The following is a 24,958-nucleotide window of genomic DNA, read 5'->3' as shown; positions in this document are numbered from 1 at the left end:
ATCTAATTTACATATTGATCGTCATTGATCGGATAGCTTTGTAGTGTATGTTCACTGAACATCACTTGAATCCATGCTGTAAATGTTGCAAATTAGGACCAACATTTTAAGAAGTCAAAGCTTGGACCATGAAGCATCACATTCATGAAGTACACACAATACAATGTTTACAAAATCAATTAATCAATCGACTTTAACATCTGGAAATACAATAAATTAAATCATTTTTAAGGAAATCAAAAGTTCCAGTAGGTCAACATAACTAAGAGAAATAAATATGATTATGCTAAAGTGAAAGAGACAATAATCCCAAAGGAAATACATCATTTATTTGTTCATTACATATAGTCAGAAAGGCAACGTGTGAAGCAGTGGTTTATCTACTCCTCAACTGCAACTAATTCAAACTAATTCATGGAAACCCATAATGTCAATAAATTATTAATAGAGGCACTATTTCATGCAAATGCTTGTATTATTAAATAAATGATGACAATAAACCAAAGATAAACTTGGTGTGAATATCATTTGCATATAAAAAGGACAACCGACGGTACCGGAGATGAGAAGTAATGTCCGTGCTGTAAATTGTTCATCAAAATCTTTTTGCGCTTTTCATGGCAAAAGAGCTTTTTTGTGAGCGTTTTTAGTACTTTATTTGATTTAATCCCTGCGTACGCGTGAGGAACTCGTGAACTAGGACAGTTGATCCTCGTATTGCTTTCTGAAACAGTCTCCAGCTGGATAGAAGTCCCAGCAACGCTCCTGGTACATCTTCCACACGTACGACTCCTAAAACGGAGGAACAATGAGTCGCAGGCGGACAAAGCGGGAGAGAGAAAAAACAAACCAAAAACTGTGACTGACCTGCCCGGTGTGCTCCGTCTCATCTTTATTGATCAGGTACATCAAGAAGAACCTGAAAAACGACAGGTCAGTATAGTCTCATTGGTGTATGCTCGCACAAACAGTGGAGGCACACAGTAGGAGGAGGAGGAACTCACATGTAATTGGCCAGGTTGTGTTCATCCAAAGTGTGGGTCTCAAAGCCGTGCGGCGTTGTATCAAAGTAGTCACTTCCGATGCCACATATGAAGCATTTCGTCTGCACAGAAATCAGTGACGATGCGTAAAAAAAACACACGTTGTGTACGCATTTGGAACAAGGGTCAACTGGAAGTGTCATACCTCCATGTCTTCCTTGACCTGCTCTTGTTGGTCTCTGAGTTCCCCAAAGGCATCAATGATCAGACCTACAGCATTCACAAGGTGACATTATTATTACAAGTGTTTATATGATACCGTAATACCTTTCTAATATATCTAAAGTCTCCAAAAGCTGCCCATGTCGCTACTTTCCAACCCAACGCCGTGACCTTTACCCTGAATGATGGCCAGTAGAATAACAATGACGAAGAAGAAGAAGGTGATATCAAAGACCACTCGATAGAGCTCGTATTCATCCCCGGCAGGATCCTCTATCTCGTCTCCGATTCCTCCGCCGGCGCGCACACCCACGTACATGTGGAACAGGTAACACTGCGGAGGGAAGCGAATGCGCATCGTTTGGGGAAGAGATGCAAGACGCCGCGTCAGCAAAAGCGCAGCTCCGACAAATCGACGGCCACCTACGGTCATCATGTCGTCGCATTTCATATCCGGCTCATCTTCTTCCTCGCTCTTGTTGTAAAACTTGCGGAAGAAAATGAAGGCGACGACGGTGTAAAGGTACACCACCACGGCCAGCAAGCCCAGGGTCATCATCAGCTGCCAGCCAGGAGAAAGAAAGGCTTAGTACATTCGGACCGAAGCCCCCCCCCCCAAATAAAATTTAAAAAATACCGCGGGGCGCTTGCCTGTTTGCCGTTGTGTGTGACCGAGGACAGGATGGTGCGCAGAGTCTTCACCCCCATGGCGATGTCCAGCAGGTGGCAGGCGAAGAAGAAGTTGTTGTAGTGGCCGAGCAGAGACATTATTGTGTACCAACAGAGATACAGGAAGGTCTGCGGAGAAATAACAGGGCCGGTTGTTGTCAGTTGTCAGGGGCCAAGCTGGGCTCACATAAAGTGGTGTAATATATACCGGAGTGTGAAATATACATTACTTACACCGTCTGTGAACACAACACCAAATTTCCAGATTTGGTACTTGATGTCAACGGTGGTCGTCCTAAAAAGAAACAACCCTGGTTGAACTCTGTTTAGCTGCGGCCTTCTTTCTACTGTTGTAGATGTGAGGGATTGACTCATTTTCATGTCAGACAATATGATCTCCGCCTTTTTTTTATTCCTCTGGATAAGAGCCCGCTGGCTCTTTTGTTATGAGAAGTCATTTGAAGAAAAATGCTCTACCATGAAAACACTGAGGTGTCGGGTTCCTCCTGTTTCTTTTCGTGTTGTTGACTCACATCCAGGGAGGCTAAATCAACACCCAGCAGCTCCGCAATTCTTTCTCTGCCATAAATGTCGCCGTACTTATCCAGAACCTGGACAGAGGCATCGCATTACACATTGACAGGATCCACAGAGCGCATTTCCTATCCACGGACATCCAACCCAACTCACCTTTCTCTTTACAAATTTATCCCAATAGTTGTTTGGGAAAGACCTGAGGAAATGAGGACATTGTTAAATGACTTAATTGAGAGAGAGAAACCCTGGTATTTAAAATAATTATTGATGTCCTGTGTTCCTACTCAATCTCTACACAATTAATTAAGGAGCATCTAATAGGATGCAAATGTATTTTGGCATACGGTGTGTTCAGGACCAGCCGGTCCCACTGGCCTTTAATGTCATCATCCTCAGGCTGCTCAGTGATGAAGAGGCCGTCAAACTCCAGTTTTCTTGCAAGTTCTTTCTCCCTTTTAAAGATCACCAGTGGGATCTGACAAAAAACAAAAATCATTGCATAGTTTTGGAATCAATACCTGCAGTTACGCTAAAACAAGTTTCCCAAGATTCCGTTTTAATAAATCCGTCTATATTTATTAATGTGAGTCAAAAGTATCACATTATACACTTTAAACCATCCTACCTTGAGGCAGTTGTAGCCAATGATGCAGATGAAGGAGATGACTGTGTGCAGGGCAGCAACGAAGGTCAACGTCGGCTGCATGTAGCCGGTGCTCTCCTCTAAATAGAAATAAATGGCGACCTCTTCCTCTTCCTCATCGTCTCCATTCATTCCAGATCCCTCAGGCTCTTCCCCCGAGCCGCCAAAGAACCCGGAGCCCTCGAACAGCCCGCTCCCCTCCGACGCGCCGGATCCTTCCATCTCCTCGCCCTCCGGCGGGGAGTCGGACACCTGCACGGAACAGAAGGATGTGGAGGAGAGACCCGCTTGGTCCAGTGAGGCATTATTTGACAGCTGAGCGTAATGAATTTACAGAAGAAAGAGGTTTGATTTGCTCATGTGATACGAGCGATACAAGAGAAACGCAAGAGGCCGCACCTTGTAGAACAGCAGAATGAAGTTCAAGGCAAACGCCAGGAACAACGCCAAAAAACGCAAGTTGTAGAAGTTTCTGGAGAGGTAGTTCTACAAAAGAGAGACGGATATTGTTTAGCTGATCCAAGGCGAGATATTAAGGTGGAGTGACCAAACTCGACCAAACGTTTCACCATGAATTTATTTCTTTGGTTTTCCAGCTCATTCCAGATCTGAAAACCTCCTTCCCGTTTCGGCTTCTTCTCTTTCTTTTTGGGAGACTTCTTTTGTTCTTCTGGCTTTTCTTCCTCCTTACTCTGGGATTCTTTCTCTGCATTCTCAACACTCACAACCAAACACAGTGAGCTTATTAATTTATGTGTTTCATTAACATGAAAATCAAGTCATGATGCAATGAGAATGTCAGCGCTGCAGATGTTGCATTGGTTTGCTCATGTCTCTCCTCTCCACATCCCCCTTGAGAGGTCCTGTTCTATCCTGTATAAGTAATACTATAACATTAATATCAGTTTATAATGATATTAATGTTGATGAGGGAATAAATTGCTGCATGGAAATGTTAAACATAATAGTATTACACGGAAATTCCGTTTTAGTAAATTATTCCAATCTACATAATACGGTCTTTGCTTAAAAGTTTAGCCAATGAGAAATGCTGACACCAAACTGATGACGAGAAAGCAACTCGAGACTCTTACTCTGCCTTTTCAGGTTTCGGGGGAGGTTCCTCTACCCGAACAGGCTCCGGTGGTTTCTGGCTGGCCTCAGTCTCTTCTGGTGGCTGAAACAAAACAAACAAACACAGTTTTGCCAAAACAAAAAAGGTTGAGGCATTTGCTACATACTCGTTTTCCCCCCAAAAGGCTCATTAAACTCACCATTTTTCTCTTTGTTATGGGAGTTCCTTCCGGCGTCGGAGGTTCAACAGTTGATTCGACGCCCATGTCTCCAAGGCCACCAGGAGCATCCACGCCTGCTATCCTCCCGCCCTCTTTTTCCTGGTTGTCCTCCTCCTCCTCCTCCCCGCTCCCGGTCTCCCCGGTGTCCGTGACTCCTCCGGCGTCTTGTTCCTCCGTCCTGGGCTCCCCGGGTCCGTCTCCGTGCACGTCGTCCTGCGTGGGGTCCGGCATGCTCGCCAGTATCTCGGTGACGGTGATATTTTTAGCCCCCTCCACCAGGCCACCTCCAAACAGTGTTTGCCAGATGATCATAAAGAAGCCTTTGCACACGTTGTAAATGAAGTGCAGTATACTCATTAGGATGGTCCAGAAAAAGGTGGACAGGGCCACCACGATCTCCTTGAAGCTCATCTTCCTCACTCTGCGGTATTGCCTGCGCAGGTTACGGAAGGTGAAAATGCCAAAGAAGCCCACCACGCTGTTGATGAAATCGGCAAAGGCGGAGCTGGATTCGGGCGGCGCTTCCTCCCCGTTGCTGTCCTCGTCGCCTCCTCCTCCGCTCGCTCCCCCTCCCCCCCCCGCCTCGCCCGCGGCCTCGTCCCCTTCATCGTCTTCCTCCCCCTTGCCCTCTTCCTCCTGCTCGGAGATTTGCGAGGCGATGTTCATCTCAAAGATGGTGTCCTCGCAGAAGTTCACAAACATTTCCATCTTCTCCGACTCGCCGCCCTCGTTGACGACGTCGAAGATGAACTGTCGCTTGGACTCTCTGACCTGGGGCATCTCCCACTGTTTGCGGTTCACCTCGGTGATTTCAAAGTAGATGCGTTCGATCTTCCTGCTGGCGCCCATGATCTCGATGCGGCCCAAGAAGGGGCGGAAGTAGTTCAGCACACTATCCGCCTGCTCCAGGAAGTTCTGCAGGCGCACGTCGTGGGGGACGTGCTCGGACAGGTTAGTGAGAAGCACCGCGATGTTGAAGCCGATGTCCTTGGCGGGTTCCTGAAAGCGGTTGGCGAACTCCTCGTAGTGGATCATGTCGTTCTCGTCTGCTTCCGAGCAGGACAAGAGAAACTGGATCTCAGAGTGGGAGTACTGTTTCTGACTGTCCATGGCCTTCTGGAAGTCCTTCTTGGAGATCAGCCCTCGAGGATCTGTGACGTAATCGCGGAAAGCATCCGAGGCCACAATGTCTTTCAGTTTGAGGAACATATCGAAAAACTTCAGGATCATCTCCACGTTGCTGGAGGACTCCACCAGCATGTCTACCATCTGGCGCGCTATCGTACCATTAACCACGTTGCCTGAATCATAAAGGGTCAAATTCAAACATTTGAATTTTGAACAGATAAAAACACGAAAAGATGAAAACTGGTTAAAAAAAAAAAGCTCCTTTACCCTCTAACAATGAGAGCAACATAACGACCATGTCTTTCTGCAGGTCAAGAAGCTCCTTCAGCAGACCAATCTGGCTGGAGTCCTGTTGCCATGAAAGGATTCACAAGATATTACAATAATGGAAACCGATGTTTAACATTAGGGGTTAGCATGGATTGGTGGAGTGGAATTAATGAGTCAGTTGTTATCACACAACATTATTTTAACAGCAGAAGTCAGTTAAACGGTCAAACCTTCATGCTGGTTCAGGAAAACCAAAAAGCTTTTTGTTTCAACTTCCTCGTTGGACATTCACAGCCTAAAGATCCCAAAGATGCCAAAGATGCCACTGCTCGCTACGAACCAAAACATCATTTGAGTCCAATTGCAATTAGTTTCTTTCTGAGATATATATACACTATATAAATATATGCTATATTGTGTTATGTTAATGTTTAATGGTAACCAAAGCCACAGAGCAAAAAACAATCACAAAACATGTTCCTTTAGGTTAATTGTTAGTGGGTGAAACAAACAACACAATGCTAACTGTGTGCACAAAAAGTATGGAGGACTAAAAGTGCCACAATTAAATAAATAAACACATCATTAAATAATTGCTTAAATGTGTCATTAATTAATTAAAAATAGAATTAAATACATAAATGTGTTAATAAATGTGTCATTAATTAATTCAAATACAGATTCATGTTATGTAAAAATACATATATACTTATTTCACTATTTACATTTACATTTCATGATCCTGCGTTGCAGTGCTTCATGAATTACTTAAAACTGTCAAACTGACCCATCAAAAGTTGGTAGGCGGAACCTAACGCCTGATTGGTTACCCTGTGTATCAAGTCAAGACAAATCAATTCCGGATACTGGATTGATGCAGAGCTACTAAACGACTGAATCCATCCACCCCACCGTGGACAACAAATCTCCACCTGTTGCAAACACATGAATTGTAATGAAACATTTAGAAAGATGCATTGTTTATCTGCTAATATCACTGACCTGATGAGCTTATGGTGGCCATCTATATGCCACAAAGAGTTTGGGCCAGGAACAAAATACTGCCGTGGCCAGGTCAGACTGGATTCACGTTAGCCCCGCCCACTGACTTTGATGGGTCAGTTTGACAGTTTTAAGTAATTCATGAAGCACTGCATCGCAGGATCATGAAATGTAAATGTAAATAGTGAAATATGTATTTTTTATAAAATGAATCTGTATTTTAATTAATTAATGACACATTTAATTACACATTTATGTATTTAATTCTAATTTTAATTAATTAATAAGACATTTAAGTAATTATTTAATTGTGTATTTATTTACTTAATTGTGGCACTTTTAGTCCTCCATAAAAAAGTGAATGTCACATTAAATGTATATTCCAACACCAATAATCGCTTATTAAAATGTGTACTCCAACATTGGAGGTTTAACGTCAATCCTTCTCTCAGAAAGTTTTGTAGACACCTGCTTTTTTGTTATAAATAAACCGTTTCAGCAAAAACAATGTTACAATGAAATTCCCTATGATTTGCATAATATTTGCTGTTTCACTCAAGTGCTTTGAAAAAGATGCATGTAGGATTAACGCAGATCTATTGGCAGAACTGGAATATAATATTCATAAGTGTTTTCATTAGTGCCTAATAACAGGAAACCAAGATTCATTGTGTTGTTGTTAGCTTAGAATGATGCATCTATCTAAATTGTGCTTTGTATTTCTGTTACATACATTACATCTCATGCGACAAACTAAAGGCTTTGTTTTCATTTCTATTATATACAAAACTCCCGATTAAGACATTTCAAATTGAGTATATGTCTTCTTAAAAAGCAGGTGGGTATAAAACAACCTGATAAGGGAAACCAACATTGAATAAATTACAAACTAGTAAACACAATATCACATCAATAGATGAATAAAATGGATACATACTTTACCCTGCATTGAGCATGTGGAAGACAGTTTAAATGGTAGATAAATGATTCAGTACAGATAATAACATTACATTTTAAATGCTTTCTTGGGTATAACAGTAAAACAATGTTTGGGCTAGTACAGATCTGCACAATCAATAATAAACTACGAATCAATACTAAGATCACACTTCATTGCTGTACTATGAGTCATTTAATTTTTTTGATTTAAACATATAAAACATGCCCTGCCCACTAAGTATTTCAAATATATTTTGACTACAAGACAAAACAGCTGATACTAGGTCAAGAAGGACTGCACATGGGAAAGTAATGTAGTGTTAGTCATTATGTGTCGTTATGTGTCGTTGTGTGGCTGAGCTCGGCTCCTAACTTGAATCTACAATTAAAAGGTTACGCATGCAAAAGATTGTGCTAATAATAAAGGTGTGCTATTAGAAAGTTATCCGCAGAGGATGAATACGCCGCATAGAGTGAAAAGCCATGTGATTTCCCCTCAAAGCATTTTGACCTTTCTTTTTTTTTAACAAAAAAAGGTGCATAGATTATGCTGAAATTTGATTCCACACTGTTGGTGAGGTTTGTTTGTTAAAAAGTTGAGTGGCCTTTAAGTGCATTATATTATAATTTTAAAATTAACCATTTTATTGTATTATTCATCAACGTGTATTATAGAAGCATTTGGGAACGTTTTAATAATATGCTTTCAATTAAATGCATATTAAAGGCCTTTTTTCACAACAGACAATTGCACACGTGTCATAAATAATGTTAATTATGTACTATTCATGTGTCCCAGTAAGACATGACAGTATGAAAGTGAGTCAGCATGTTGAACACCGGCACCCTGAAACCAAAGCAGCTAAATAGAATTCAGCCATCATTTATTTAATAATGCGGTTTTCCTGCCGTGACACTGTAATGGTCAAGAGTGAAAAAACGTGTCCATTCAAAATCAAAGTGAATATATTTGACTCAAAAGAGCATCATGCTTTCATGGCTGCTGTCGCTTTCGGTCGCGAAAAATTTTAAGTAGCAGGACTGATTTATTCTGTCAGTGTAAGTATTAAACTTTCTTTAGTGTAAGTGTAAGCACATAAACGGCCGGTGCGTACCTGTGCCAGCTTCATCATCATATGGGCAAACACATGGAGGAACCCGACGATTGCGTCCCACAGCCTGCTGTGGGCCAGGGACTGCTGGTTGCCAGTGCACGGACCCTGAAGAAAGGAAACTGTGTGTTACACACGAGAAGCAACCAGCAAGTGTAAATTCACAACCTGTTTAAATTTTACCTGAATATATTCGGTTAGGCTGTTGAAAATCTGTTTTGCCACCGTCATGGCTTTGGAGAAATTCTTTTTGCCTGGTTCATCGATGATGTCTTTGCCGGAGTAATACCAGTAGAAATCACTGATAGACTCCTTGATTGTAAAAAAAACAAACAGTGAGGACAAATTGAAAATAATACTATTATAATAATGTATTATTTTTAATCTTTATCGACGGCATCATGTTCGGGCTGAATCTAAAGTTGCACCTGGAGTCGGAGGAGGTAGTCTACGGTGCAGATGATGATGTTGATGGTCGTTGTGCTGCCCGTCTGTGTGCGCAAGTAGTTCTGGAAATCTGCAGGACAGAAGAGATCCTTTTGAAAAGTAGTAATGCTTCACAATCCGAACTTGGTTTGAATCATCAATTGTACTCTCATTTGAAGCAGCGAGTCCCTCCCACCGTTATTGTGACCCTCGCAAAGCAGCTGCAGGAAACGGAAGAGGTCACAGGTGAACTCATCATCTGACATCACCTTCTCATCTAAAAAAAAATACAAACAAAAGACACTGTAAATACCAACTCGACTCAAGTTTTCCTTGTTTTCTATTATAACAAAGAGAAGAATCCAGCATCACACGGGGGTCATCGGCATCATATGCATACAGATAGCATACATCACGTATAGCTACATTGCATTGAATAAACTATTAATCTGGGGTTTAACTGGTTAATTTAAACTTCATACATTGAGTCCTGGCGATTGTGCATATTATTGTGAAATGAGGTTTGGTTAAGTGAGAGTACTCAACAGTGTCAATGTCTGCCTTAACATGATGCAGGGACACTAATAAAGGCGACATCTCGGGCACTATTATGCTTGGTGCCGATGAAAAGAGCGTGCGGACTTACTGCTGCCCTCCTCTGAAACCATGCCCAGGCCCTCCGCCTTGTTCTGCCTCTCGAAGGCATTTAGATCCAGGACACTGTAGAGATCATACACTCATTATTAAACACAACTCGTACTTGTGTATTGTGAGATGTGTTGATCAATTGAAGGCCGACCTGCATGTCTGCATCAGTGCCTGGACACTCAAAAAGAAGCCGACGTCCTTTTTGTCCCTCAAGTACTCCAGCATTTTCTGACAAAAAAAGAAGAAGCCATCGATTTCAGTGCTTTTTTTAAAAACTTCATATGTCAAAATGCTTCGAGAACACATACCCGTTGAACCACATTGTTTCCTCCGTTTAGGATAGAGATCCCCAGCTTGAGGGTTGTGGTCACCATTGGTCCAGTCTCACCTAAATGGAAAAAGATAAATTCATGAAAACGAATCACTGTGCGGGCGAGTTTTTTGGGGAAAAAAATGCGGACCGAACATGTGGATCAAGGCTACCTTTGCATGCACTGATCATTTGCAGCACCATCTCTGCAGCACCACGATTATGAAGCCTGGACTGCTGGTACAAGAGCCTTTGTTTCTCCATTTCTTTATCCTGCAGGGGACACAAACATTATGAGCATTTGGTGCTGTTAAATGTCCCACAGAGAATTTGAATAGATAGAGTGGACTTTCAGCAGCAATCTTAAATACGGAAGCACAATTAAAACTTAGAGACTGAAGTGATGTGCAAATCAGGGGCTAGAAAACATCCAATGTGCTGTTCAATCAAAAGCAGTGAACTGTGTACAGTGCACCTGAAGTCAGGGTATCTCAAAGATAAAGTTAATTTACCTATGCACATCCAGCAGTAACTGGCAATGATTTATACTGTACAGTAAATAAATGAATCCACTCTATCTGTTCATATTTTCCATTTCATTTCACATCCACTCTCCTTTCACCCAGTGCTTTCAATTTTTCACAGTCCAATCAACTTACCATGCTTTTCCCAAGTGGTCCATATCTGCAGCACTACTCATCTGAACATAACAATCATTTTTAACCTAAATTCCCAATTGGTTTTGTGATAAAACAAAATGTATGCCATGGCATGCTCTTTCCCCTTTTCTTCATCACAGTTAATTTTCTTCTGTCTTCCATGTGTACATTACACACACATTTGCATGATGGGTTGTTACTGTATATGGAAAGTACCTGGTTGACTCTTGCACACATTCTGACACCCAACTTTATTAGTCATGGAGTTGTTACTCTACTTGTTCACGTTTGCTGGCTGGAGCAAGCGTTAGACTACAGGAAACAGCCCCATCAGCTTAGCATTTTAGCCTTATTTTTGTGTATTTCTTGCAGCAGCCCTGCAAGTAAGACACTTAATAAGAGCTGTAATCCTTCTGTCTCGGAGATATTTCATTAGCATTTCAAAGCAGCGTGCCTTAGCTTTAAAGAATGGTTTGAAGATGAAAACATTAAATTGGCTCTAAATAGTGTTTAATCCGTTGGATTTCAATTATATTGGAGTCACCTGGGAATGGAATGCCATTTTTAGAACGAATGGCGATTAAATAAATATCTCTGAATTCAGAGGACAAACTGACACTCCTCTGATCAGCCACATCACAAATCAACTTGTAACATCCCACATTCTGATCCTACCCCCCCCCCCCCCCTCATCCCCACCCCCTCCCTTCCCACTTCCAACCCCCCTCCCCCCCTCCCACGTATGCCTGTTCGTGCTTTACCCACTATGTGTCGTGCAGTTTGACCTCGAACCTCCAGTCCCTGACTCTCTGATTCAACCTGATTGTGAACTATGCACCGTGTTGGATGTGTGTGTGTGTGTGTGTTTTAAATCTATGCGTGTGCGTGTGTGTGTGTATAACTACTATACACTGCATGTGTTGCATGTTCTACACTGGCTTTCACTGTAGTCTGTCAGTACGCTATGTGAGTGGGGGAAGGGAACATTGATCAGTCGCATTCAGTTAATGAAGACTGCTGTTATGAAGGTGAGAGGGGTTACATGGAGCGATGGAGAAGGAGACAGAGAGAAAGAACAATGGGACATCTATATAAACTGGGAGGAATGACATTACTAGTCAATGAGTTTGTGTTAAATCACATCCACAATCAGTTTCATTTCAAAGGCCTTTAATAACGTATCTATTTTCATCTCTAGTCTTTTCATTTAGTATGTCTAACTCCCCAGTTTGATATAAGCCCTCAAATGTTTTGAAGGCATTTTTGCATTTATAAATATTTTTTAAATAGTTTATGGCAAAAATAAAACACAAATTCTTTATGGTCAGACAAACAACAATATGTATTTTTTTTATAGTTGTGGTTCATTCACTTTTACCAGTGAAGTCAACACTGGACGTTTCAGCAGCATTACAGTGTCTGAGTCTAACCGTATCATAAGAAAATTAGTGAAGGCTGCGGCAGCTATTTTTTTATTTCAAAGTAAACCGTGAAGCATGAAGAGCACGGCTTGTAAAAATAGAGAAATGGACACTTATGGTGTAATCGGGAAATCTTTCAACAGCATTTTTCTCTCCAATTGTTTCCTTTTCATAACTTTATCAAAAGTGTTTTTTAATGCCTGTCAAGATGTGTTAAACACTTAAAAGTGAACATTTTTTAAGAGATTTGTTATTAGTCTAATGATTATTAGTTTGATTATCTTCGTTAATATTGTTGATGTTAAATTAAATTCATTTAATCTAATTCCACCCAATCCAGATTCGAGGCACACAAAAGTGTAAACAGGACGAATCATTCTTCTGAAACCCTAAATGTACATTTAAATAATTGCTTTGCTACATAGACTTAAAGAGTCTTTTAGCAGGATTTGAAAAGATTAGGATGTACATAGTTCCAAAAGAACCACATCTGGATTGGAGCTTAAGAGTTTCTAAATCAAGCAACTCACAAAAGAACGATCAACATGCCAACAGAAGAGACAGAGCACAGACAGGACAGACAGAGGGAATGAGACAAAACACAGAAAAAAAGAGACAGAGAGAGAGAGAGAGAGAGAGATGTGCATGTGAAGTAATGCTCTGATAATGAGGTCACTCGGTGCGTTGGAGAGCTACCGCTCCACTGTGTTCCTGGTCCCTAGCCCCTGGTCGCCCATTACCAGTTCTGACTGTCGCACCTCAAAGGACATCTCATCCTCGGCATTTTCCACCATTTCCTCTCCCCCTTCTTCTTCCTCACCAATATGGCAACTCTACAAGAAGGGAAGGAGAGAAAGAAAAAAAACACATTCAGCACATCTCGCATACAACTGAAAGCGAGTTTCCGAAACCCCTTTGTGATCACTCACCTTTGCCATAATTTCTGCATATGCCATATAAAGATGATCTGTATCAAGTTTACTGGAATTGAGACAGGAGAAGACGGTCGGTAAACCAGGAATAACTAATAACTTTCTCCACGTCACAGCAGTCAGGACCTATCTAACCTCTTTTCTGTTAGTGCAGTACGACTGAAATGCAGAATAAGCTGGTGGAGAGGATCCGGCTTTGTCTCTCGTTCCTCCTCTTCGTCTCCTTCCTCTTGCTCCATGGCTTTCTGGGACGTACAAGGAGAGATGGCATGGGGAGGGGGGGGGGGGGTAAAAAGAATACTGGCATAGAAGATAGAAAGAAAAAGTCAAGATGAAAACGGATGTGAGGTGACACTCACGGATAAGTCATCAATCATCCGGTCTTCAAACGAGTAACCCTCTGAGTGAAGCCAATTCCTTTTGTATCCCTCCAGGAACATGTTTGAAGCTCTATGCCTTGAATGCAGGAAGGAGAAAAGAGCTTGAATTTGCACTCTCCCGAAACCCAACACTGTACTCGTCAATTCTGACCTGGGAATGTTGTAAAGCGGCGTCATCCTGAAGCAGGCGACCACGGCCCTGCGTCTCTGCTTGGACAACAGTTTGTGCCACACCATCTTCTTGGATTTAAACGGGTGCTCCGTCTGTACGAGAGGAGGCAAACGTCGGCAAAGTGGCCAAAGTAATCCCTGCAGGGCAACTTCCCCTTGAGGGCCTACGAGGCTGATGTTCACCCCTTGTTAACAAAAGTGGATTCATTCATATCGCAATAAATAAATACTTTACTACAGCGTCATTTGGTTATTCTTTAGCATCTCCGATACATTTTCTACCAAACTCACAAAACAATTAGCAATTCGTCGCTCGGGAGTCACATGACACGGGGTTCACTCACCACTTCAAGGTGGTATAGGACGGCCGAGACCTCCTGAACCCTCTTGACGACCTTCATCGGAGCGTCGGCGTCTTCCGCCTTGCCCGCCATCTCCTTGTACAGGGCCATCTGCCAGCGCATGGACGGGTTGTCCACCTTCCCCGCAACACAGGGATGCACAGAGCTTTCTGACATGCAGCGTGACGGGTTATTGTCACAAATCCGATGGGAAGGGTTAGGGTCACGGGTCAGGGGTTAGAGGGACAGTTCGGGAGTTTCTACCTTCCCCTGCAGATGAAGGTTGTGCTGCAGGAACTCTCTTACTTCTTCATCAGTGTCTCTCTGGAAAGTAAAACGTTTGATCAAACACTGTCTCCCTACAAGGGTTCGGGAGGAGAAACAATTATGGAATGTGTTTTTAAGCAAAAGTGGTGAACGTGATAAGAATCGTAGAGAATCAAAGTAATTCTCATGTCTATAATGGATTATAAATATTCTTAAAATGAAATCAACGCACATCAAAGTGAAGTTAGAGTTGTAAGCACTTCTTAGTATTTATAAAACCAAAATCATGAAACATAAAAAAGTATTTTAAAATGAAACAAATTGCATTATACTTCATAATTGCTGGTCAGTCACTAACATTTCTTTGCGAGAATCATTATGTTTTATTTTCCCACTGTTTGTAATTCATATATTTTTTTAAGTATTCAAGTCTCTGTCATAATGCATTAAAATGTGATGGTTACAAGTTTTGTATGTTGTTACATGCATTTCATATTTTTTCGTTTTTACTTGAAGCCAACATGTACTTAGAGTACCTAAAGTTACTTTCAATTAAAGTATTATACACTATAACGAATGCAGAAAAAATAACTATAAAGTTTTACAACAATGATCTGTTGCAAAAAAAAGGTAGTATACTTTAAACATTATTATATAAATCTTTAGAAACTGTAAAGATGCCATCATGAATTTCTGTGTCATATTTGTGTTTATAGTTTTAGTTACACAGTGGCATTACTAGATTATAAGATATTATGAGCATATATGCATTACAGACATCGGCATCACAGAAAAAAGTACCAAAGAGTATCTGATCTTGGCCAAGTTGATGAGCTCCTGGTCGGCGGGGGAGCACATGTTGAGGCCTATGGGGAGCATCTTTTTCAAGGCAGCCACAATAAGTGAAGTCTGCACAGAGTAACGATCTCCGCGTCTTTTCTTCTTGGTGCGTTCAGTGTCTGAGCCTCCGCCCTAAGAAAAAGGCACAATATCCAGAAAGCATTCTCAGAAAAAGCAAAAAAGGCCGCATCGAACACGTCTCTGGCAGTCGCTTGGGTAGATAAAAGCCCTCATCGGTGATCGACTATTGTTTTCATATAATTCCAAGATTTACTGCAACACAACAAGAGCAAATGTGATTCATTCGATGTATTCTCACAAAAGATTTATGACAAACATTGTTGATTCTTTTCTTTTTACAAAACGTTGAACATAATCCTACCTTTTAGTGATGATTGAGCACTAAAAAGTACTGCGAGCCCTTCATGTAGAAATACCTACACACGTATGGCCACTGGGGATTCCTATTAAACATGCTACTGTCAACAGCGTCTTAACAAAAAGTAAGTGACTACATTTCAACGGCTATTTGCTGTTATTGCCCAAATATGTAAAAAACATTGTTTCTCTGAGCTCAGACTGGTCAGTAGAGGGTATTGTGAAAATGTGTGGGCAAAGTGGGGATATAGCTAGCTTGGGAAAGGTGAAAGCTGAAAGGAATGGGTCTTATAAGAAATTAAATCAGTGAAATCGCATTTACAAAACGTGCAAAAGAAAACAGATTTCATTCAAGTGACAACCCATCCAGCATGCCACGAACACCAGCCAAAACCAACGCACAACAGCAGCCCTTTGGCGAACGGTTAACCTGTTAGATGAAGTTACGTTAACGGAACTCTTGAAATTGGAGTGAGCGTTAGTAGCAAAGTGTCCACGCGACCCGTCTCCTGCACTGCTGCTCTGTTTGTGTGAGAGTTCAGTCCTTCTGTTGTCTGCTCTTTCTGGAGTCCTCCACGATGTGTGTGCGAGTGTGTGTGTTACGATGTGTGTGCAAACGTACTGTATTTTGTAGCCTTTTCAGCCTATTATGCGTGCTCTATTTGAGCCACAGATGTTCAGACAACGGGGTCACACAGTGACAGCCCCCCGCGTGGGGAAAGTGTCACTGAACAGATTCACAGGCTTCCAATGAGTAAATCTAACTTTGGGATTGGCGACTGTATTAATAAACAGTATTGATAATATTTATTACCACTCAGGTTTTACACAAAGCTGCTAAAAATAACCAACTACTGCCTAATGTGGTCCACTGAACGTTACAAAATCACAAGTTGTGATGTTTACAGTGGCTCAGGTGTATAAACCCTTAGTTTTTATAGTGAAAATAATGACTATCGTTCCTATATGATCCTACCGGTAAGTCTCTTAATTAATAGAAAATTCAGACACATACATTAAGTCTGAAATATAAAGCGAACAAAACAAGCTGGTTACAGGCTTCCTAAAAGCAACCTTTGCGTTATGAGTGTTTGTTGGGATGTCATTGCATGATAAATGACTCATTAAGTCAATCCCAGAGGCTGTACGCTCCCTCCGAGTTAAACATCAGTCCAGCGTTTAACTAATTCAGCTCATCAGCCACTGCTTCTGCTTCAATTCAGAGACAAACGCAAGTGTGTTATGGGTATGACTAGTTTAGAGGGTGCAAAGCCTTCTGGGGGAATAATGTGGATACTAGGAATGAATTAATGTATGGTTAGGTCCATGGTCATTTTGAGCACATTCTAAGGAGGGAACCCAACAGATGTTTCCGGAGAACTGCTTCAGTGATGTTAAGCATCAAGGCATGTGTTAGTGTGGATACTAGGAGGTGTAAAGGAAAGTAAACCATGGCGTGCCATGGCATTTCCTGGGAGGAGAGAAGAAAGAGCACAGAGAAGACTAACATCATCCCCTAGTGGCAAAAAGCTGCATTAAAAAGAAGCTACAGGTCAACCAACCTTCAATAAAAAGAAACCAAAAGACATACTAGAAGACTCCACCTCAACTAGGATCAAAAAAGAGCAAACTCAGTGACGGGATGATGGCACTGTGCTCTCACTGCCACCTTGGGCTCGGTGCAGAGCCCAGTGCCATGAGCCCAACTCCACAGCTGAGTACTTTCATCAAGCGCCTCCAGACTCCCCCCTCACACACTGGCAGGGCTGGGGACGGCCCGCAGAGGATCCTTTATGAGAATGATGTGTGTTTCTTCGTAGTGCATTGTGATTAGAAATGTATCATTGTATACAAAATGTCGAACTAGGTGAGGACTGTTTTGTGTAAGACAAGTGCAGGGACTTGATTCCTTAAGCGTAGCAATACTCATGAAGATGAATACTTATGCTCCTTTTAAGAGACTTCTGCCTAGGATTTTTGTATTATATTAATAAATATGCCTATGTATTAATAGCAATCACAAATTCTCAACTGTTTTGTTTCACTTTTGATAGACAAAAGTATTCATGACTAAGCATGTGCAGAGAAAGGCATTTGTCCCTTGTATGCAATTAGTTGTCTGGGGGACAGGTCTCTTTCCGACTGCAATGTGCACGTCTGTGAGTGTGTCTGCTTGTGTGTTTTGCGGATGTGTGTGTGTGTGTGGGGGGGGATCAGATATGCCAGTGTGCTGGAGAGGTTGATGAAAAGCTCCCCCAAAGTGAGGTGCCATGCGGTCAGCACAGCGGTCGTGCAGGAACAATGTCTAACCTCTGAGTCCCCGCCCTGGAAACCCATCCGCAACCCAAAAGAAGAGGACAGGGGACAGCCAAAGAAAGCATATTGTTAACACATCTGCTATCTTTAAAAAAATAAATAAAAATGTGAATAAATATCAAACCTCCAAAGGTTGTCTTAACGATATCAAACGTGGCCCAATGCAACAAGGACATTAGAAATAGAACAAATTCTAAATCAGAAACCGCCAGAAAACAAGACTCTGGTGAAGATGGTGCTCAGGTGCATTTCTTTATGATGATATAATGGTTTCAATGTCCTACAGCTAAACTAAGGGTAGTAATAGTTTAATAAATGCCCATTTATACCTCGCTGAAAATAGTGTGTAAAGTAATTAAATCTTGAAACGCACAAAGGGCACAAAAAAAAGAGTTGTTACGCAATAAGTCAGCTTAAGATCTGATCTTAAACTAGTCCTCCTGCAGTCAACTCACCTTGCTCATTTTGCTTTTGCTGTCGGCGGTGAGGAATGACATGTTATTGATTTCATTCATCACGACAAAGTTCTGCTCCTCTCGTTTGAAGTTCTACAACAGAGGGAGAAATCACACGTCAGGGTGTGAGCTGCAACAAGTGGCGGCATTCAGCGTTCAAATGAACAAACTCACATGAGATTTGGACCAGAAAATAAAGACCTCGCCAACCATCCGGAAGAGCTCTTCAGCATCTGGGTCGGGGCATGTGAGCCATCTTGCCCTGTAGCAGAACAAATCACTTTGAGGCTCCGCAGAGCTTGGCTAATGAACATGAAAATATATGATGATGTTTTAACTCTGTTTGTACCTGGCATGACTCACAGTGAGGTTCACATGTTTCTAATTGTATTGTACCTGTTGTTGTCCACGTAGCGAATAAGTAGAGGGTAGAGGGCATACAAGTCTCTGCAGAGGACGGCAAACTCATCCCGTATGGTCCCGTCTTCCTCGTCCCCCTCCGATTTGCCCTCCATCCGCAGATGGTCCTCTTCAGCCACCACCTTTGAAGTGCGTTTCTTCAGCTTCTCCATCGTGGGGATGAAGTGGGATTTGAGCATTTCCGGCTTCGCCCTGCTGACAATGGGCTGGGAGAACACTGAGACGGAAAACAAAAAGGCATCGTCTCATCCGTACAAACGATTTGCCCAGGTGTACAACGTGGCGCATTAATAGAGTCGGAGGTGCTGCTCACCAGCCAACCGCTTCATCCAAGAGGCTTCATCGATGCCCAAGTTGTTGACAACAATTTTCATGATGCTGCCGAGCAGCTGATTCAGGTGTTCGGATGTGACATCCGTGCAGATCTGGCCCTCCATCTCGGGGAAGTTCTCAAGTCCTCTCTCCCACCAGCGAGGCAGGTAGTTGCACAGCATGGGGAGGGTGATCTCGATCACATGAGGCATCTCGGTGTAACGAGCCCCCGACTCCGCCAAGTCCCCAATGTCCTTCAGCAGAGTGTCCAGCTCTGGAATGTCGGGACATAATTCCTGGACCTCGTTGGGAAGGCCCAAGACTTTAGCAAGAGAGGGAGTTAGAGAAATTAGAGACATTTTTACGACATTAACAAATCTGAGGAACCGGTAATGCACTCACTGGCTCTTTCTCTGGGTGTCTTAGTGGTGTAGACAGAGAAAGCATTGTATTCATTTTGATGGGGCTCTAAGTAAGCCACCGGCATGGCCGCTGCAAGGTGAGCCAAACATTCTCCGAGCGCTGGTCTCTGCCTGTAAATGGACAATTAAAAGGAAGAAAAAAAGGGAGAAAAATGTTCCCGGTTACGACTTCTAATTAACCGTACACATTTGTAACCAACCAAATATGTGATTACCTCTCTACATGCGGATTCTTGACAGTCCCAAGAGAGTAGATGCTGCACATGATGCGGTAGCAGGACATCTGTAGATCATCCACTACAGGCGGGAGAGACGAGCAAGGGCAGAGTCAGAACACATTCATAAATACACACCAGGTAAAATCTGAAATAATACGAATGCGAAAGCACTCACGCATGACATCATCTCCAAACTGGTGCTGAGCAATGTGATCAAACAGCGAGGTGAGCACAGGGAGCAGGGCGATGGTGGTGTAGTTAATGTTCTGGGAGACGCCTTTCACTTGCTGTGAAGGACAGAAGCAGAATGTGATGGTGGGCTAGATGGATATAAAGGGCTCCAACGTTTAACAGATCATTTGCAAACGTCAGGTACAGCAATATGTGCAAGGCGCGTTTTCAAACAGTGTGCACTGCGATTACCTGATTGCCTTTGGACACTTTGCCCAGTTTGAGGTTCTCTACCATCTTCTCGATATCGTCGGCGGCGCTCTCAAAGAACGACCGCAGCCCAGCTTTCACGATCTCAGGGCCCGACTTCATTACCGTCCTGATGAATGAAATAAGAAACATCACAATGAAAAACAGAAAAAACTATTCTCTATTAGTGGCAATGTATCTTGTGACTAGAAAAACTGTATCGAACCTTGCGTCCAACGACCGCGCCAAGATGTGGAGACAGTTAACGATTGCTGAAGCGTCCGTTCCTGCGCGCAGAAAAAACAGTTCTGCTCATACGAGGTAGAATTCAGATTCAAAAGCGACTGTGAATGCACATTAAAACAACTGCATTCGTTTGCACCTGAGTGGTGGGAAAAAAAACATTCAATACGGAAAAGAAAAGTGTGAGACCATTCAGAAAGATTGATGTTTAGAAAGTGACACCTTACCAAAGAGAGAAACTCTGTGCCTCACCAGAGCAGACATTTTACAGAAGATACTACGACGAGAAGGAAAGAAGAAAGTGAAGGATAGGAAAATGCAGGAAAAAAAGGACATTAATTAAAAGCGGAAAGCAATATGAGAAAGAAATACATTAGACAACATAGGTGAAGAGAGAGGTGTTAATATAAGAGACAGATCACCTTGCAATCATCTCCTTCTCTTTATTGGAAGAAAGCCCACCACTCCCCAGAACTTTTGCAGGAGTCGACAAGAAGTAGAGGCAGTGGTTTTTGAAATATTGGTTGATTAGAGGCATCAAGATCTGAGAGAGAGAGAGAGAGAGAGAGAGAGAGAGAGTTTTCACAATTACTCAGTATAGGGATGAAGACAAGCCGGGTCTTGTTTTCACTTTAACTAAGAGTGTCACCTTAGCAAAGAATTTGATTTCCTGCTCATGAGGAGACTTTTCCACTCTCCCACTGCTTACCACAGCCTCTGTGAAGCACATGGCAAATATGATATTATTAAGAGTTCAACAAGAAACAAACGGCTGTTATAAAGTTACATGAATAGAATTCTATCGGATGATGCAGAATGCTCTTGATTTATGCTCCACGGTACCAAGATGAGCAATGAACTCCTGGGCAATTTCCATCCATTTCAACAACTTCTGCAGGAAACCATAAGCAAATCTCTTTTCGATGGATGAGATGTCAGATTCCATATCTTTCAGGCCCCTAAAAAGGGAAACAGAACATAGGGCTTTGTACTAAATAAAACACCCCAAACTCCAAGTTCATTACGGGTTTCAGTAAGTAAGTCAAATATCACATCATCACAAAGAGAAAGATAAGAATCTTTCCATATTACTGTTTTCCTTTGTTAGGGTTATAGTCGGAATAATAAAGCATGTTATAAACAACACATTTTAAATGTTCAAACACTTGTGTGACTTGAAACTGCTATGGAATTGGCCAGCTACCTGCATCCAGTCATTCTCTGTTTCAATGCCTCATTTCACACAATTAACAGTTCCACTAGAAAACATGTCTCATAGCATCGTAACATCGTTACCTTGTGCAGGCATATCCATTCAGCTGCAGGAACTTAAGCAGTTCATGAGCCTTCTCTCTATCTCGTGCTTTTTCTTTTGCTGTCAGAGTATCGTAGGGCACCAGCAGAGGATGTGTTCCACCTCCTACACAAAATCAATCAAAACTCTTGAAAATCGCAAAAAGCAAAATCGCTCAGTCTCCGAATGGCACCGTTCCCTCCACCAAAGACCGATCTACATTTTACCTTTGGACTGCAGCTCCAACTTTTTCTTTCGTCCCCAGGTGTTGTGGTAATTTTCTGCCAGTTGCTCTGCCATAGACTGTGAACAGATGTAAACTATGAATATTGATAAGATGCAAAGAGTACAGCACAAAAGGTTCCAACATGTACCTGCAGGTCTCTTGAGAGAGCCATGTGTGTGATATCAATGGGCTGCGGACTGTAGCCATGGCTCGGGTCATAGGTTGCCTACAAGAAAAGGTTATTGTTAAAGTGTCACTGCTGTGATAAAAATGATTAAGCATTAGAACATATATATAAGTGCTTTATACCTGGGCAGTTTGTGAAATTTTCCGTGATACTGCCTTCTTCTTATCTGACTCGTCTTCCTCTCTGGCTTTATCTAGGTTCCATTCCCATGCAATCATGGCTTTGACTGACTCTTTGATTGGCCAACGGTAGATCTCTTTGTCCTGTGGGGAAATTGTCAGTGTGATCAAATGCAGGCACAGAGGAAGGAAAAAGTACAAAAGGATTTAATGCACAGTGTGTGACCGTGGACACACCTTCTCTGAGAAGGTCTTGTATGGTCGAAGCATGGGATGAGTTTTTGCATTTTCATCGAGCGCCTCACCGTACGACCAGTTGTTCTGGATCTGGAACAAACATGCAAAGACTGTCTGTTACAGCTATCATTTATTTCTACAAATATATGCCTTATTTCAAGCAAAAAGTAACACCTTTTCAAAGGCCCATCTATCATGTGTATATTCAGCATATTTGTTGATGAAGGAATCCAGTCTCTCTGGGATGATAGTGCTGTAGTTGGAGGAAGAATCAGTCCATTAGTAGCTCATTTTACAGAGAGATACTTTCTGTCTCGACAGCTATAAAACAAATCCTCTCACTTGGTGGTTTCTACCGGTTTAGGGTCAAAATTTCCCTCTGCGTCAACTGAGGCCTTTTTCTCTGTTTTTGAAGAGTAGCTGGCATCCACGTAGTCGGGAGGGATGGCTCCAGCTATGGCGCAGATGCAAGGCATTGAAATCTTGAAAATCTCAGCGTCAAATTTCTGTAAACACAACATCAAGATATTAAAATATAACCATACACCATCCAATATACTGAAAATGTCAAATCGAGTATTGCAGGAGCTGCACCTTGTGTGCTAGCGATTCAAAGATCCCCCAAAACAGTTTGCGGGTCAGATGCAGCTCTTCTTCTGATGAAACTCCAAAGTTGGCCCAACCATTAGGGAGGCAATAATATTTCCAACAACGCTCATAGTGATTGGTCAAAAGCTGCAAGAAGTGAAAACGTAAAAATTAAACAAATCCAGACCAGACGAGCATGTTTGTCAGAGTTTTAAAATGTTACAAGGATCCTCATACCTTCAGGGGCATTTTGGCGTACTCGTTGAGAATGGGCACATCGAACACCAGCCGCCTCAGCAGGTGCTGAAGCATCGATGGACGTAAATGCCTGAAAGAAAGATAAAACTCTTGAACTATGAACCTGGCTATGTTAAATTGCAAGAAACATTTGCCTCGAGAATGAACTCACTTGCACAAAGCCATCAGGCACTCTTCGATGATGTCCCTTTGGGCCTTCGTGAAGGCTCGTCCACGAGACAGCCGGTAGATTGTGTGCAGCATGGAGTCGATCATGATGGCTCGGTGGTCACTGCCAGCGAAGAGCGGGGCGCACTTGGTGATGAGCGGCAGCACGGCAGAACACAGGTAGCGGTTCAACGCCAGCGCCATCTCCGTAGTGCCGAACGCAACCTGTTTGAACAGAGATTCTGGGAGTGAATCGAGCTCAGCGGTTGTCATCCTGCTCGGGCACTGGCTGTTCGGTTGTTCGAGGCTCACCGTGTCCAGAGAGGCAGCAGCTCTCATGTCAGGGAGAAAGCCCACCTCAAGCACGTGGAGCAAGAAGTCTTGGTTGTCAATACCGTACACTCTGTCCAGGAACAGCACCATGGGAGCCTTGTGGTCCGGCACGAAACTGGCCGACATCTTTGGTTCTATGATGCTGTTGTCTAAGCATGACATGGAGAAAACATGTCATGAGCGGTAGTGTTCCAACAACACGATCGTCGCCGATTAAAGACGCGCTATGTTTTCCGAGGTGTCTACCTTTTCCAAACGAAGGAATCTGAACAGAGAGGCTGATCACGCCAACGAGGTCCTCAATGGGGACCAGAGACCTCAGGATGGCTCTGATTCTCAGAGCCTCGCCCTTCCCAGCCTGGATCAACTGAAGAGACAAAACACATTTTTTTTTTCTATAAAGATTTCCTATTCCAGGCTTTCTTTCCTTCTCAAACTATTTGTGCTAGGTACTAAACAGCTTACATGCATCTCGGGAGCACAGCGTCCCAGCAAGTCAATAAGGGCAGAGTAGAAGGACATGATGGCATTTCCCAGGTGCACCCTGTTCTCCTCTTGCTGCTCCTCTCCGCCAAACCTGCCAGAGAAGAACAATGGAAAATGTGTTACAGCAAGAGATAATGCACACTTTGGCTCCTCATTAAAGACCATCGGAAGGAATTCAAACCAAAGCGTTTTAAACAAAGACAAATTCAAAGCAAGAATTCTTACATGGGAAAGCGTCTGTCCTTCTTAACACTGGGACCGTCCCGTGCAGGGTCCTCTGATATTTTGATGGCCTCTTCTATTGCAGCCAGCAGACCATTACCGCCCTCTCCTCTCAGCGCCGGACCGAAGCACTCGGGCCTGCGAATGAGGAGACGCACCACCACATTGGCATTCTCCTCCACGCTCTCTCCTACGGAAGGGGCGTAGAAACACGGCGTTAGCGGGTATGACGGGCGGAAGCGGAAACCGATACATTAGAACTGAAACACTTCATTGTGCAGCGAACAATCTCACCGTTGACAAACACAGCAAAACGGAGAAAGTCAAGGTATTTCTCTCCGCCACAAGGATTCCAGCCAATGTCAGGGTAGCCTTTGGACAGCAGCATTGGACAGCTCTGAAGTCCACATCCGGCCAAGTACTTCACCACCTGCAAAGACAACGGTGTACTCAATTGTTGAAGCGTTAGGGTACGGTGCTCG

At 42.7% G+C, this 24,958-nt stretch overlaps 1 protein-coding gene across 4 annotated transcripts in view; it reads right to left on the bottom strand.

Annotated features, from left to right (window-relative positions):
• Window positions 1–307: 307 nt before the first annotated feature.
• The window catches only part of LOC119215626 (ryanodine receptor 1-like), a 39,519-nt gene continuing 14,868 nt past the window's right edge, over window positions 308–24,958 (bottom strand). The window contains exons 45-106 of one of the 4 annotated variants that reach the window (XM_062558056.1): window positions 24,771–24,906; window positions 24,480–24,666; window positions 24,234–24,345; window positions 24,015–24,135; window positions 23,748–23,917; window positions 23,440–23,660; window positions 23,268–23,358; window positions 23,037–23,177; window positions 22,785–22,948; window positions 22,617–22,695; window positions 22,443–22,532; window positions 22,209–22,349; window positions 22,048–22,125; window positions 21,901–21,976; window positions 21,676–21,799; window positions 21,223–21,338; window positions 21,029–21,096; window positions 20,802–20,923; window positions 20,607–20,656; window positions 20,363–20,423; window positions 20,140–20,266; window positions 19,892–20,003; window positions 19,714–19,795; window positions 19,479–19,609; window positions 19,078–19,398; window positions 18,741–18,981; window positions 18,519–18,606; window positions 18,345–18,437; window positions 17,884–17,898; window positions 15,157–15,327; window positions 14,353–14,412; window positions 14,092–14,226; window positions 13,728–13,840; window positions 13,556–13,652; window positions 13,332–13,441; window positions 13,194–13,245; window positions 13,005–13,097; window positions 10,358–10,457; window positions 10,183–10,262; window positions 10,026–10,102; window positions 9,873–9,946; window positions 9,423–9,503; window positions 9,229–9,317; window positions 8,984–9,112; window positions 8,804–8,908; window positions 5,745–5,826; window positions 4,329–5,650; window positions 4,149–4,231; window positions 3,624–3,774; window positions 3,454–3,540; window positions 3,037–3,306; window positions 2,756–2,886; window positions 2,565–2,607; window positions 2,352–2,485; window positions 2,109–2,169; window positions 1,857–2,003; window positions 1,633–1,767; window positions 1,383–1,539; window positions 1,189–1,253; window positions 1,005–1,105; window positions 868–919; window positions 308–792 (exon numbers count right to left, since the gene is read on the bottom strand). In XM_062558056.1, the coding sequence (XP_062414040.1) occupies window positions 697–792; window positions 868–919; window positions 1,005–1,105; window positions 1,189–1,253; window positions 1,383–1,539; window positions 1,633–1,767; window positions 1,857–2,003; window positions 2,109–2,169; window positions 2,352–2,485; window positions 2,565–2,607; window positions 2,756–2,886; window positions 3,037–3,306; window positions 3,454–3,540; window positions 3,624–3,774; window positions 4,149–4,231; window positions 4,329–5,650; window positions 5,745–5,826; window positions 8,804–8,908; window positions 8,984–9,112; window positions 9,229–9,317; window positions 9,423–9,503; window positions 9,873–9,946; window positions 10,026–10,102; window positions 10,183–10,262; window positions 10,358–10,457; window positions 13,005–13,097; window positions 13,194–13,245; window positions 13,332–13,441; window positions 13,556–13,652; window positions 13,728–13,840; window positions 14,092–14,226; window positions 14,353–14,412; window positions 15,157–15,327; window positions 17,884–17,898; window positions 18,345–18,437; window positions 18,519–18,606; window positions 18,741–18,981; window positions 19,078–19,398; window positions 19,479–19,609; window positions 19,714–19,795; window positions 19,892–20,003; window positions 20,140–20,266; window positions 20,363–20,423; window positions 20,607–20,656; window positions 20,802–20,923; window positions 21,029–21,096; window positions 21,223–21,338; window positions 21,676–21,799; window positions 21,901–21,976; window positions 22,048–22,125; window positions 22,209–22,349; window positions 22,443–22,532; window positions 22,617–22,695; window positions 22,785–22,948; window positions 23,037–23,177; window positions 23,268–23,358; window positions 23,440–23,660; window positions 23,748–23,917; window positions 24,015–24,135; window positions 24,234–24,345; window positions 24,480–24,666; window positions 24,771–24,906 (8,241 nt within the window). In that variant the 3' untranslated portion in view covers window positions 308–696. The remainder of the gene's footprint in view (window positions 793–867; window positions 920–1,004; window positions 1,106–1,188; window positions 1,254–1,382; window positions 1,540–1,632; window positions 1,768–1,856; window positions 2,004–2,108; window positions 2,170–2,351; window positions 2,486–2,564; window positions 2,608–2,755; window positions 2,887–3,036; window positions 3,307–3,453; window positions 3,541–3,623; window positions 3,775–4,148; window positions 4,232–4,328; window positions 5,651–5,744; window positions 5,827–8,803; window positions 8,909–8,983; window positions 9,113–9,228; window positions 9,318–9,422; window positions 9,504–9,872; window positions 9,947–10,025; window positions 10,103–10,182; window positions 10,263–10,357; window positions 10,458–13,004; window positions 13,098–13,193; window positions 13,246–13,331; window positions 13,442–13,555; window positions 13,653–13,727; window positions 13,841–14,091; window positions 14,227–14,352; window positions 14,413–15,156; window positions 15,328–17,883; window positions 17,899–18,344; window positions 18,438–18,518; window positions 18,607–18,740; window positions 18,982–19,077; window positions 19,399–19,478; window positions 19,610–19,713; window positions 19,796–19,891; window positions 20,004–20,139; window positions 20,267–20,362; window positions 20,424–20,606; window positions 20,657–20,801; window positions 20,924–21,028; window positions 21,097–21,222; window positions 21,339–21,675; window positions 21,800–21,900; window positions 21,977–22,047; window positions 22,126–22,208; window positions 22,350–22,442; window positions 22,533–22,616; window positions 22,696–22,784; window positions 22,949–23,036; window positions 23,178–23,267; window positions 23,359–23,439; window positions 23,661–23,747; window positions 23,918–24,014; window positions 24,136–24,233; window positions 24,346–24,479; window positions 24,667–24,770; window positions 24,907–24,958) is intronic. The other 3 variants (XM_062558058.1, XM_062558057.1, XM_062558059.1) reach the window with 3 other exon arrangements.

The sequence above is a fragment of the Pungitius pungitius genome, chromosome 16 (assembly GCF_949316345.1).
Source record: "Pungitius pungitius chromosome 16, fPunPun2.1, whole genome shotgun sequence".
NCBI lineage: Eukaryota > Metazoa > Chordata > Actinopteri > Perciformes > Gasterosteidae > Pungitius > Pungitius pungitius.
This window is presented reverse-complemented; position numbering and strand designations above follow the sequence as displayed.